General features: G+C 41.6%; 1 protein-coding gene across 1 annotated transcript; it reads right to left on the minus strand.

Moving 5' to 3' along the window:
- Window positions 1-2,682: 2,682 nt before the first annotated feature.
- LOC308262314 (small nuclear ribonucleoprotein G-like) lies at window positions 2,683-3,041 on the minus strand (the record flags this gene model as incomplete). The annotated part of the gene is made up of 1 exon (XM_080694763.1): window positions 2,683-3,041. Exon 1 carries the CDS (start codon window positions 2,914-2,916, stop codon window positions 2,683-2,685), a length of 234 nt encoding a protein of 77 aa, XP_080550889.1. The 5' UTR covers window positions 2,917-3,041.
- Window positions 3,042-13,788: the final 10,747 nt, after the last annotated feature.

A 13,788-nucleotide genomic window follows, 5' to 3' on the forward strand; every position in this document is an offset into this window, starting at 1 on the left:
GTGCTTCATTTTTTTGTTTTTGACACTATTCTGTAGAATAGCAGTTACTCCCTTTTCCTAGGAGATCAAACTTTAAAGGGGATTAAGTCATTGTACCTGTGGGAAAACTTGGCAGGGAGGGGGAGATGACTTGCCCAGTGAGTAGAGAACAGATTATAAGTATCAGGCAAGCCAGGCGTAGTGGCACACACTTGTAATCCCAGCATTTGGGAGGCTGAGACTGGAGGATGGAGGATCGTGGTTCGTGGACAGCCTCAGCTACTTAGTAAGGCCCTCTGCAACTTAGTGAGACCCTGCTTCAAAAAAAGAATAAAAAATTGGGCAGGGGGTGTAGCTCAGAGGTCAGATGCCTCTGGGTTCCATCCCCAGACCTGGAAAAAAAAATTAGAGGCAAATGTGAGTCTGGGAATGTCTAATAGGAATTCAACAAAGTACATGCTTGTAGGACTTTATAAGGCTGACGATCCAGTTGCTTAGTCCATAAAAATGATGACTAGATATGAATAATTCCATTTCTTCAAATTACATCAGCAGGCGTTTCCCAAACTTGCCTCAAGGTGGGCTATACCTTGATGGAGGTTACTTATTTATTTTTTGTGGTACTGGGAAATGGAACCAAGGGACATTCTATCTTCAAGTTACGCCCCCAGCCCTATTTTGTATTCTTTATTTTGAAACAGGGTCTCACTGAGTTGCAAAGGGCCTCGCTAAGTAGCTGAGCTGTCTACAAAATATTTTCTCACAAATGCCGGGATTACGAGTGTGCATCACTATGCCCTGCTTGAGGTTACATTTTTTTCCCCTCTCCTGTGGTACTGGGGCTGGAACCCAGGGGCTTTTCTTCCTTCAGGCTATAGTCCCAGACCTATTTTATACTTTATTTGGAAACAGGGTCTCACTAAGGTGCTAAGAGTCTCACTAAGTAGCTGAGGCTGGCTTTGAACCTGTGCGATCCTCCTGTCTCAGCCTCCCAAGTGCGGGGAATTATAAGTGTGTGCCGCCATGCCTGGCTGAGGTTACTTTTTTTTTTTTTTTTTTTTTTTTGCGGGGATGGAACTTATTTTAAGACTTAGAAATAGCCTCTGACTTTTTTAGTCTTTAGCCCAGATTTTGACAATTCTTGAGGTTTTAGTATTCTTTCTTGTCTTTTTTTTTTTTTTTTTTTTTTTGGGTCTGAGGATGGAACCCAGGGGCATTCGACACCCCCTGCCCTATTTTTTATTCTTTATTTTGAAACTGGGTCTCACTGATTTGCAAAGGGCCTTACTAAGTAGCTGAGGATGTCTGCGAACCAGGATCCTCAGGTCTCAGCCTCCCGAATGCTGGGATTACAAGGGTGTGCCACCATGCCCGGCTCTCTTTCTTGTCTTTTAATTTTGAAGAAATAAGAACTACAGTGAAGTGACATAGTTTACATATATTGAGTGCTTACTCAAATCCTAGTGTGACATTTAAGTGCATCTGTCAGTACTCTGGTTTCTCACTGTAGAGATGTGAAAGAGTTGTTCTTGTTAGCATCCCTCTTTTACAGCTCAGGAAATGGAGGCATAAGCTGTCAGATAACTTGCCAAAGGTCTTACAGTGAGACTGTGAAGAGGAATTTGAACCCAAGCAGCTCTGTTGCCTTAGCCCTGCCCTTTTAACTGGAATATTTGTTAGCTGTTAGGCTGTTAGGCAATACTTTGTTGAGATAACATAGATCAGTAATTCTCTAGTAGTGAAAGGACCAGTGTAGGAGAGTATTTTCAAAAGCATATTTTCCTTGCCTATTGTTCTCATAATGGAAAACTTGATTGTGGAGGATAGGTAGAAAATACACTGAGAAAGCACTGTATGGATGGATAAAAAGCTGATCTAGATATTTGGTTTCTTACTTTTTTTTTTTTTTTGGTGGTACTGGGGTTCCTGGAAACCCTTCTACCTCCGGGCTACACTCCCAGACCTATTTTATAGCTTAATTTGGAAACAGGGTCTCTTAAGCCTTGCTGTGATCCTCCTGTCTCCGCCTGCCAAACGCAGGGATTACAAGCGTGCGCCACCACTCACCGCGCCTGGCTGGTTTCTTACTCTTTTAATACATCAAATTCTAGCATTTAACTGTTTGGTGCAGATTGTGTGATACATGTTTTGTGGATGTTTTGCTCATCTTGTAGTGTGGATCACTCGGTGTTGAGATACTGTAGTCCCAAAAAAGGCTGATAATATATTCTGTCATGTGACTTCTGCTCTGCTATTTGTGGGATTCTTCTGTCTTCTCAATTGTTAGCAGGGAGCAAGGAGAGAGTTTAGGGAACTCTTTCACTTATGCACATGCGAGGCTTTGTGTGCACTGCTTCTAATGTTCCAGCTGCCAGGACTAAAGCCCTGCTGTCATAGATGAAGATAAAATACATGGTATTTTCTATTTCTCATTTGTGTTCATGTGAAATATGATCCCAAACCTTCCAAGACTTAACTTGGAGAATGTGAGTGAGTTCTGAAAGTTCCCGTTGTTGCTAACTGATCTTTGGAGATTGAAATACTAGTCTAAATGAGGGTTTTCTTTTTTCTTTTTTCTTTTTTAGGTGTATACAAAAGTTTATTTAACAAAAAGTTTCATATGAAAATGTATACAACCCAATTTTTGTGTCATAGTAAAATAGGCCTTTTGGAGAGAGGACGTGGATTTCCATTCAACAGCCATTATTGTAGTCGTTCCAAGGTTTCTAACATGATGATACTATTTCCTCGTATTACCACCATTCCGGTATTGTTCTGTTGCCCACTGGTTGCCATCTCCACACATTCATCCATCACAAGATTGATAGATGGATCAAAGCCCCGTAATATTCCTTGGACATGTCTGCCACTATTTAATTTCAGTGACAACTTCTTGTCCATAATTTTTTTTAGCTTGGGAGGATGAACTTTGCTCATGTTGACTACGAAGTATGCTCAGGGATGCTTTGGAATGGAATTCACCTTCTTTTTTATTATTATTATTATTTTTTTTGTGGTACTGGGGATGGGACCCAGGTCTAGCAGATCAGTACTGATTGTGTAAAGTAAACACACGATTCAAATGGGAAGAGACTTTCCTTGTCTTTGGTATTATAGTAGCATTTGTATGCATATTTAATATTATGTTATCTTAAAATTTCTAATTCTCAGCCAGGCGTGGTGGCACACACTTGTAATTCTAGTACTTCGGAGGCTGAGACAGGAGGATTGCACAGGTTCGAAGCCAGCCTCAGCTACTTAGACTCTCAGCAACATAGTAAGACCATGTTTCTAAATAAAATATAAAATAGGTCTGGGAGTGTAGCCCAGAGGTACAAGGCTCCTGGGTTCTGTTCCTAGCACCACAAACACAGAGAAAAACACGCACAAATTTCTAATTCTCTTGTTACTATGCTTAAAAATGAAATGCTTTGCCGGGCGTGGTGGCGCACGCTTGTAATCCCCACACTTGGGAGGCAGAGACAGGAGGATTGTGCTGGTTCGGAGCCAGCCTCGCTGGCTTAAGAGACTCTGTTTCCAAATAAAAAAAATATAAAATAGGTCTGGAGGTAGAAGGGCTTCCAGGAACCCCAGTACCACCAAAAAAAAAAAAAAAATGTTTTTAAGTATATATTGTGTGTGTGTTCATATGCACGCATGTGTATTGTGAGTTTGGAATCAAATTCAGGGCCTTGAGCATGCTAAGCATATTCTTCATTACTGAAGTATCGTCCCCCAGCCCTTAGGATATATATTTTTTATACTATAATTATTCATAAGCGTAATGTTTAATAAGTAATCACCTCTGAGTGGCTATTTTTGGAACATGGATGGGGAATTTGTCCATATGTATTTTTAGATTTCTAAGTAAGGAATTGGAAATTCTGTATTAAATTCTAAACATCAGGTGTATATGATTCCTACAAATAATAACTTAATAGCATTTCTTGAAATTGTGGGTCATGGTATTTATAGTGATGGCCAGCAGAGCTGCAGGTGCTTGGTGGATTCCGCTGCCTGCACCTGCCGTCTTGTGCAGAGTAGGATGCTCACAATATTAAGACTAAGCTCCAGCCACTGACTGCTCACGACTTTGAGGTGAGGGTGGAATGACAAGTACAACTTCCTACTGCTTCAGTTTGGACTTATCTCTACAGATCTTTCTTCTCTGCTTCTTTTTATCCTTCTTTCCTGACTTTTATTTCCCCTTGAAGTTGAGAGTAGAAGTAGGGTGGTAGTGAAGAGAATGCATTCTAGATTGTGGGGGAAGCCTGCCACTGTCATCCAGGATTTCCATGTATGAACACGATCTATCCTTTCCCTCTTTATCTAACAGATTTGCCCTCTTAACAGTGCTTTGTGAAAAAAGCTAGCTTTTTTTTTTGGCACTGGGGTTTGAACTCAGATGCTTCTTCCTCTGAGTTGCATCCCCATACCTTTTTAAACTTTCTTCTCTTAAAACAGGGTCTCACTGGCTGGGCGTGGTGGTGAACGCTTGTAATCGCAGTGCTTGGGAGGCTGAGACAGGAGGATCGCACAGGTTCGAAGCCAGCCTCAGCTACTTAGTGAGACCCTGTTTCCAAATAAAGTATAAAAATAGGTCTGAGCATATAGCCCGGAGGTAGAAAAAGCTCCTGGTTCCACCCCCAGTACTACCAAAAAAACAAAAACAAAAAACAGGGTCTCACTAAATTGCTAAGGCTGGCCTCAAATCTGCAATCCTCCTGTCTCAGCTTCCCAAGTACTAGATCTCAAGGTATGTGCCACCATGTCCAGCTAAAAACCTTTTTGTTTGTACTAGCCCTTTTTATCATTGTTTTTGAAATAGAATCTTTAGTTACTGAGAGACTTATGTAGCTGAGGTATTTCTCGAACCTGGGGTCCTCCTGTCTCAGCCTTCCAGGTACTGGCATTACAGGTATGCTCCACTATTTGCCACTAAAAGCTAACTTTTTGTTAAGAAAGCCATTAAGGTTGAGATCTTAACCAGGCACCACACAGCTATTGGCTGACTTACTAGAAATTAGCTGGTTGCTGGACCACATTGTGGACCAGCAGATTGGGGTTGAGCCTCTTTTTGCTTATAGGATTATATATCCACCCATGTTTTATGTATTTATTTACCCCCTTAAGGATGTCTCAAATTCTTCAATGTTAAATGTCTTTTAATTTTAATTTTTGGCCCTGGGGATTGGACCTAGGGGCACTCTACTTCTGCACTAAACCCCATCCCTTTTTAATTGTTTTTATGTTGAAACAGGTTCTCGCTAAGTTGCTGAGTGTCTTCCTAAATTGCTGAGACTGGCTTTGAACCTATGATCCTCCTGTCTTAGCTTCCCAAGTACTGAGATTACAGGCATACATCACACACCCGGTGATATTATATGTCTTGAAAATAACCATTAAATCCAAATGTTAAAAAACGATGTAAAATGAAAATGTTATCTGGACGTGGTAGTGCATGCCTATAATCCCAGGCTGAGACAGGGGGATTGTAGGTTTGAGGACAGCCTCCGCAAAATAGTAAGACTCTCAGCAACCTTAGGAGACTGTTTCCAAATAAGAAATAAAACTGGAAGCCTGGTGTGGTGGCACACACTTCTAATCCTAGCATTGGGGAGGCTGAGACCCAGAGGATGGGGATCCTGGGACTACCTCAGCTACTTAGCGAAGCCCTATGCAGTGAGATCTCAGTGAGATCCTGTTTCAAAAATAAAAACCCAGCATTTGTGAGGCTGAGACAGGAGGATCATGGTTCACAGCCTCACCTACTTAGTGAGGCCATTTGCAACTCAGTGAGACTCTGTTTCAAAATAAAGAATAAACAAATAGGGCTGGGGGTGTAGCTTGGAGGTAGAATGTCCCTGGGTTCCATCCCCAGTACAGCTTAAAAAAAAAAAAAGACCCAAAAAACCCTACAAAACAAACAACAACAACAACAACAAAACCTCACAAAAAACCTGATAAAACTGGTCTGGGTATGTAGCTTGGAGGTAGAAAGCCTCTGGGTTCAATTCCCAGTTTTAAAACACACACACACACACACACACACACACACACACACACACACAGGTTTAAGATTGGTCAGAACTGTAACCTGAAGTCTTAAGATTATCTGCCTTTTTGAAGCTGACTTGTAGTGTAATACATATATATATATATATATATATATATATATATATATATATGATTTTTTTATTTTGTGGTATTGGAGATTGAACTGAGGGGCATTCTACCTCCAAGCTTTACCCCCAGCCCTATTTTTTATTCTTTTTTTTTTTTTTGTGGTACTGGGGAAGGAACCCAGTGGCCTTCTAGTAGACTCTGGCCTACACTCCCAGACCTTTTTTATATTTTATTTGTAAACATCATCTCACTAAGTTCCTGAGAGCCTCACTAAGTAGCTGAGACTGGCTTTGAACCTGTGCGATCCTCTTATCTCAGCCTCCCAAGTACTGGAATTACAAGCGTGCACCACCATCACTCACTTTTTTTCTTTTAAATTCTTTATTTGGAAACAGGGTCTTGGTAAGTTGCAGAGGGCCTCACTAAGTAGCTGAGGCTGGCCTCGAACCTGGGATCCTCCAGACTCAAGGGAGTGATGGCTTGGGCAGGAAGGAACTGGGTCCAGGCATACCCGGCCTTGCTCTATTGTGCAGGGGTTATAAACCTATCTATAGGAGAGGCTCTGCCACTGTGTGTGTGTGTGTGTGTGTGTGTGTGTGTGTGTGTGCATGTGTATGTGTGTGTGTGAGAGAGAGAAGAGAGGAGAGAGCGTGCAGGAGCGCACACATGCTTTGGAGGAGGAGGCAGCTACTGACCCTGTGGTAGGGAGGGAAAGGGAGAGAAAAGAGGACCCGTTGTAGATGGGGCAAGTCCCAAGGGGTCAAGGCCTGATGCTCACCAGGGACAGTAGTTTTTACCTGTATCTCCTACCAGGAGCTGGCTGTTTCAGGTGTAGTGATTTCTGATCTGTGTCCTTAGTTTTGGAACAATATGGTAGGGCCTATGGCTTGCTCCCCTTGAGCACCAGTGAGCTACAAAATTCCCTAGCTCCGTGCCCTGAATGGCCAAACTGAGTATATGAGGATTCTGCTATTTTCAGGTGAGAAGTGGGGCACAAATCCACCTAAGAGCACAGTGACGCTGGATAAGTCTTAGGTAAGGGAAGGCTTTCTGGAGCTTTGATTTTCTGAGGGCAAGTAAGTGCCCTACCTTTACCAGGCTTTGGAGGAGTGAAGGAGATGCTGCCTTCTCAATAAGGAGTGAGGAAAGTTGTCCCTTTTCCACCCTCTCCTATTTCCCATGGAGCAGATTTTCTGGGCCTGGCCCAGTTTTTCATTGGTGTATATTCTTTTCAGTAAAAGGATTGGACCTGAGAGTAAAGCTCAATGTTGGAGCACTTGCCTAGCATGCCTAAGGTCCTGGGATCAATTCCTAGCACCTCCCCTTCCCCTGCCAAGGTGGATGGATGAATTAATTTAGTGTATGATGAAAACAAACAAAAAAGGAACACATTCAGAAAAACTCGGGCAGAAATGCTGAGAGTTGCTGTAGGAACCTTGGCTAAAAACATTAGGACCATGCAAACAGAAAATACCAGTGCAAAGAGGAGCTGTGACCGAAATCTGTAAGTTAATGAAGGTATATATGGAATAAAGCAAGAGTGGGTACATGCCTTATAGCTTGAGCAAGTTTTAGGATCATAGTAGTAGCTTATTAAGTTATCAAACTCAGTAGGCAACTCATGGTACTTACTAGTTAAGTGGACTGAGCTATTTATAGTTCTTTTTTTTTTTTTGGTGGTACTGGGGATGGAACCCAGGGACATTGTACCTCTAAGTGACACCCCCAGGCCTATTTTTTTTATTTTTGGTTTGTTTTTGTACGTGGTGCTGGGGGTGGAACCTGGAGGTTTTCTACCTTCGGGCTATACTCCCAGACCTATTTTATATTTTAGCTTGAAACAGGGTCTCACTGAGTTGTGGAGGGCCTCACTAAGTAGCTGAGGCTGGCTTCGAACCTGTGGGATCCTCCTATCTCAGCCTCCCAAGGGTGGGGGATTACAAGCGTGTACCACCACGCCCGGCTAGTCTTTTTATTTTTGAAACATGGTCTCACTGACTTGCAAAGTGTCTTGCTAAGTGTGTGAGGCTGTCTGCTAACCACGAGGTTGTACCATGATGTTGTCTGCAGAACTGTGATCCTCTGGTCTCAGCCTCCTGAATGCTGGGATTAAAAACGTGCACCACTAAGTGCAGCTATAGTTTAGGGGTCGAATATAGATGGAGCTGGTTGTGGTGCTGCATGCTATATTCCCAGTACTTGGAGGGTTGACACAGGAGGGTCATAGGTCTGGCCTCAGCAACTTAGTGAGACCCTGTTTCAAAATAAAAACGCTGCTGGGCGTGGTGGCACATGCTTGTAATCCCCATGCTTGGGAGGCGGAGATAGGAGGATCCTGCAGGTTCGAAGCCAGCCTTGCTGGCTTAAGAGACCCTGTTTCCAAATATAAAAAAAAGTAAAAAATAGGTCTGGGAGTGTAGCCCGGAGGTAGAAGGGCTTCCAGGAACCCCAGTACCACACACACACACACACACACACACACACACACACACAAGGCTGGGTTGTAGCTCGAAGGTAGAATGCCCCCCAGCTACCTGTAAGTATGCCAAGCTGGTGTGCTTGTGTGATTTAGGAAATTACTTGCTTTCTTACTGGTTTGCTAAAATTGGGGGACACCCACATATATTCATTTTCCTCTCCCCTAAATAGTATGTTGAAAAGGAGAACATAAGGTTTTATCCTTTTTTCTTTTGGGTGGTGGTAATTGAACATAGTACCTCATGCATGCTAGGCAAGTGTTCTACCACTGAGCTGTATCCTCAGTCCAAGGCTTTCATTTGTGTGTGTGTGTGTGTGTGTGTGTGTGTTGTATATGTATTATTGGGGATGGAAGCCAAGGGTAGTCTGCCTCTGAGCTACACCTTCTATTTTATTCTTTTATTTTGAAACAGGGTCTCACTTAAGTTGCTGAGGGTCTTTGTGAATTCGCCATCCTCCTATCTCAGCCTTCCAAGTGTTGGAATTGCAAGTGTGTACCACCATGCCCAGTAAGGCTTTAATTTTTCAACTGTATTTTGGTCTAACATTAATAAGTCACCCATCTTTGCTGCAAGTTATTAATAGGTTTCCCAAAATATTATTTTTCTGATAGTATAATTCCCCACTTACTATGGAATAATATCTCTAAAGGCTTACAGATGAGTCTGTGGTGAACCTAGTCTTTTCTCTTTGTGCTATTTACATGAACCTTTGTACTTATTTGTGTACTCTTCCTGGCCTCTTGTGAACATGTGTTGATCATACAAGCTCACACTCTGATTTGCTGAGAGAAAATAAATGAATGAGTTATTCTAAAATTTAGCATGCACTCCTTTCACACAAATCTCATTTTTTTTTGGAGTTTATATTACTAATCTCAGTTTATATAAAGGTAATCAGGACAGAGAGGGAGCCCCCAAATACTCAGAGGTTTTAGTAAGTTGCTTAATATATCATTCATATTATATCAAAATATTCTACAGAAAAGGAAGAAAGTCTCCTGACCTTCACATCAGAAACAATGAGTAATTAGATTTTTGATTTTGCCACTTTTGATATAAAATTGAGCATTTTTTACACCTGGACTTTTAAATTTTCTCAGTATAGCTGGGCGTGTTGGCTCACGCTTATAATTCCAGTACTTGGGAGGCTAAGATAGGATTGAGTAGGTTCGAAGCCAGCCTTAGCTACTCAGTGAGACCTTGTTTCCAACTAAAGAATAAAAAATAGCGATGGGGGTGTAGCTTGGAGGTAGAATGCCCCTGGGTTCCATCCCCAGTATCACACACACACAAAATTTTTTCCCCCCAGCAGAGTATTTTACACTATATTAAGAAGAGAGATTAATATTCTTAGTTTATAGTGGAGAGAGGAGAGAAAGGTAAGAAAACCTTGGGAAATTCAGTGGTTGTGGGAAGGTAATAAAACTAAATCAAGTATACCAGTAATACAAAGCAAGTATACTAGAGTTGGCACGTAAGCACTTGCATTGAAGAAGGGATAAGCGAGAATGAATGAGTGCATCCCGGAAGGCTGATGTCTCTCTCAGTAGAGATGAAATTCTGCCACTATCCAGAGAACAAAGCCTGTAGACTCCACACATTGGTAGATACTTGTGACAATACTTATAAAAGTGTTCTTAGCCTCCCCAGGTTTCTACTTGTAACAGTAATTCCTTACCTTGTGGGATTATTTATTTGCAGAGTAAGTCAGAGGCTGCCAGTCTTGCTTGGCATCTATTCATGTCTGTCACCAAATGATCATGTGTTAAATAGTAGAGACAGTATGGGGCTCAGGTGGAGAGCTGGGTGTCACTGTGTGCACAGTGTCATGTGCATCTTGTGTGGCAGAAGGAGCGGCTAAGTAACAACTATTTCAGTGCTTTCATATTTTCATTTCCTGAAATGAAAAGTTGCCAGCTTAGAAAAGTGATGGTTTGGGAGGGCCTTAAGGACTTTCCTGTTTTGTCTCAACTTTCTTTCTTTCTTTTTTTTTTTTTTTTGGTGGTACTGGAGGTGGAACCCAGGGACATTCTACCTCCGAGCTGCAACCCCAGCCCTATTTTTTATTCTTTATTTTGAAGCAGGATCTCACTGAGTTACAAAGAGCCTCACTAATAGCTGAGGCTGTCTGCGAACCTGGATCCTCCTGTCTCAGCCTCCCAAATGCTGGGATTACAAGCGTGCACCACCAGGCCCGGGTTTTGTCCCAACTTTCTTATATTTTTCTTATGAAAAGTTGCAAAACACACAGTGAATACCCTCCATAGACATCTGTTGTATAAGTGCTTATTCCTTCTTTCCACCCTCTCAGTGTGCCAGTGTGCATACAGATGGGATTCTTTACCCATAAAGAACACTGGCATGAAATAAAGACATTTCTATGTAGCCACACAGTGCAGTTATTAAACCTAAGAAAACTAGTATCTAATATCAACTCTCTACTTCAGTTTTCCCAGTTGTTTTCAAAATGTCTTATTGCTTTGGTTCTCAATCTAATTAAGTTCACTCGTTGCATTTGTTTTTCTATCTTGTTTTCCTTTTTTTTTTTTTTTGGTGTGTGTGTGTGATACTGGAGCTAGAACCCAGGGGCATTCTACCTCTGAGCTTCCTCACCAGCCCTATTTTCTATTCTTTATTTTTTGAAACAGGGTCTCACTAAGTTGCTGAAGGCCTCATTGAGTAGCTGAGGCTGGCTTCCAACCTGCATGATCCTCCTGACTCAGCCTCCCAAGTACTGGGATTACAATCCTGTTGGCGTGTGTGTGTGTGTGTGTGTGTGTGTGTGTGTGTGTGTGTGTGTCTTTTGTTTTCAGTACCAGGGATGGAACCCAGGGGCATTCTACCTCCAGCTACATCCCCTAACCCTATTTTTTATTCTTTTTTATGAAGTAGGGTCTCATTGAGTTGCAAAGGGCCTCACTAAGTAGCTGAGGCTTGCCGTAAACCTGAATCCTCCTGTCTCAGCCTCCCAAATGCTGGATTACAAGCATGTGCCACCAAGCTGGGCTTCGTGTTTCTTTTAATGTGGACCAGTTTGCTTAGTTTTTTTTTTTTTTTCCCTTTAGACATTTAGACATTTTTAAAGTCCAAGTCAATTGTGAAGAGGATGTACTTGTTAAGTCAATTTTGGGATATCTGCTATTGAATATTTGGACTTCAGTTTCTGGAGAAGCATTAGGAATTGTTAGATGTGTTACTGAGGTTGACTGGGCCTGAAGAAGTACAACCTTTGACAATTTATTGATTGAGGTAGTAGCATCTTGGGGACATTTCCATGGCATACTCCTTTTGCAATTTCCTTAGGTCTGGGCCTCCACAAACTCACTACTAATAGATCATAAAGAGATCCAAATGAGGGTATTTACCTACCAGGTAGAGGTATTTTTTTCTTCTCCAGGAATACGAGATTTCTATTTTAGGCACAGACCAGAGTGGGAGAATGGGTAGGTGTTGAGATTGAAACATTAATTTTTTAGTCCATTTGGATAAGTAGAAAGCTTGCATTTAAACACTTGAGACAAAAATCTCCTGGAATATCTGACTATTCTACTTTTGAAACAGGGTCTCACTGAGTTGCAAAGGGATTCACTAAATATTAGCTGAGGCTGTCCTCGTACTGCAGTCTTCCTGTCTCAGCCTCCCAAATGCTGGGATTACAAGTGCGTAATATTGTACTATTACATTTGTTATTTATTTATTTATTTATTTATTTATTTTTGTGTGTTTGGGGATGGAACCCAGGGGCATTTGACCTCCAAGCTACACCCTCTGCCCTGTTTTTTGTTTTTTGTTTTTTTTTGTTTTGTTTTTTGGTGGTACTGGGAGTGGAACCCAGAGGCTTTCTACCTCTGGGCTATACTCCCAGACCCTTTTTTAATATTTTATTTGGAAACAGGGTCTCACTAAGTTGCTGAAAGCCTCACTAAGTAGCTGAGGCTGGCTTCGAACCCGTGCGGTCCTCCTGTCTCAGCCTCCCAAGCGCAGGGATTACAAGCGTGCGCCACCACGCCCAGCTTCTGCCCTATTTTTTATTCTTTTGTTTTGAAACCGGGTCTCACTGAGTTGCAGAAGGCCTCTCAAAGTAGCTGAGGCTGTCCGCGAACTGTGATCCTCCAGGTCTCAGCTTCCCGAATGCTGGGATTACAAGTGTGTACCACCACACCCGGCTGTACTATTACATTTTTAATGTAGCTCTAGAAACTCAGTGTAAGAGTCTTGGGTGGAAAAGATACTGCACCCAAGAAAATGAAAAATAGCACAAGAATTTAGATAACTCTAGAATAACCCTTACTTTGAAACTTTAAACTTCAGAAAAACAAAACAAAACGAGGTTTTCTCCTTTTACTCATAGTAGTACTGTGGCAGTACTACTCTGTGGCAGTACATCTATCGATTAATGGTCATGAATTGGGCTTTGTACCTTACTCTAGAGGATAGAGACCTAGACAACAGTCCCCACAATGACAGAAAATGCTGCTCAAGAGTAAGGGGAATACAGTTTTGTTGAATTAATATCATATATATATATGTATGTATGTATGTATGTATGTATGTATGTATGTATATTTGGTGGTACTGGGGGTGGAACCCAGAGGCTTTCTACCTCCGGGCTATACTCCCAGACCCATTTTATATTTTATTTGGAAACAAGGTCTCACTAAGTTGCTGAGAGGCTCACTAAGTAGCTGAGGCTGGCTTCAAACCTGAGCTATCCTCCTGTCTCAGCCTCCCAAGCGCAGGGATTACAAGCTTGCGCCACCATGCCTGGTTTTGAATTAATATTTAAATTGGGAAATTATATACTTAGGAGATGGAGATGAGACGTCAAGAAAGGAATGAAAAGTGAGACTGGTCATAGGCCTTTTTATTTTACAAATCTTGGCAATTTTATGGTAACTATGAACCTAAAGTGATAAGTAACTGATTTTTATTTACTTAGGTAGTTTTATGAAACTTCCCCCAAATGTCTTACAGATGTACTATGCGGTATTCTCTTTATTCTTGTTATTTTGTGTGTATTGTGGTACTTAAAAAAAATCCTGGCATATCAGAGAGTCTGTTAGTCAGCATTCCATTACTATAACAAACTCCTTAAGATAATCAATTTATAGAGAATAAACTTTTTTTTTTCTTTTGGTGGTACTGGTGATTGAACATAGGGGAATTCTACCTTTGAGCTACACCCCAGCCCTATTTTATATTT

Source organism: Muscardinus avellanarius (assembly GCF_963383645.1).
Source record: "Muscardinus avellanarius genome assembly, chromosome: 4".
Classification (NCBI taxonomy): Eukaryota; Metazoa; Chordata; class Mammalia; order Rodentia; family Gliridae; genus Muscardinus; species Muscardinus avellanarius.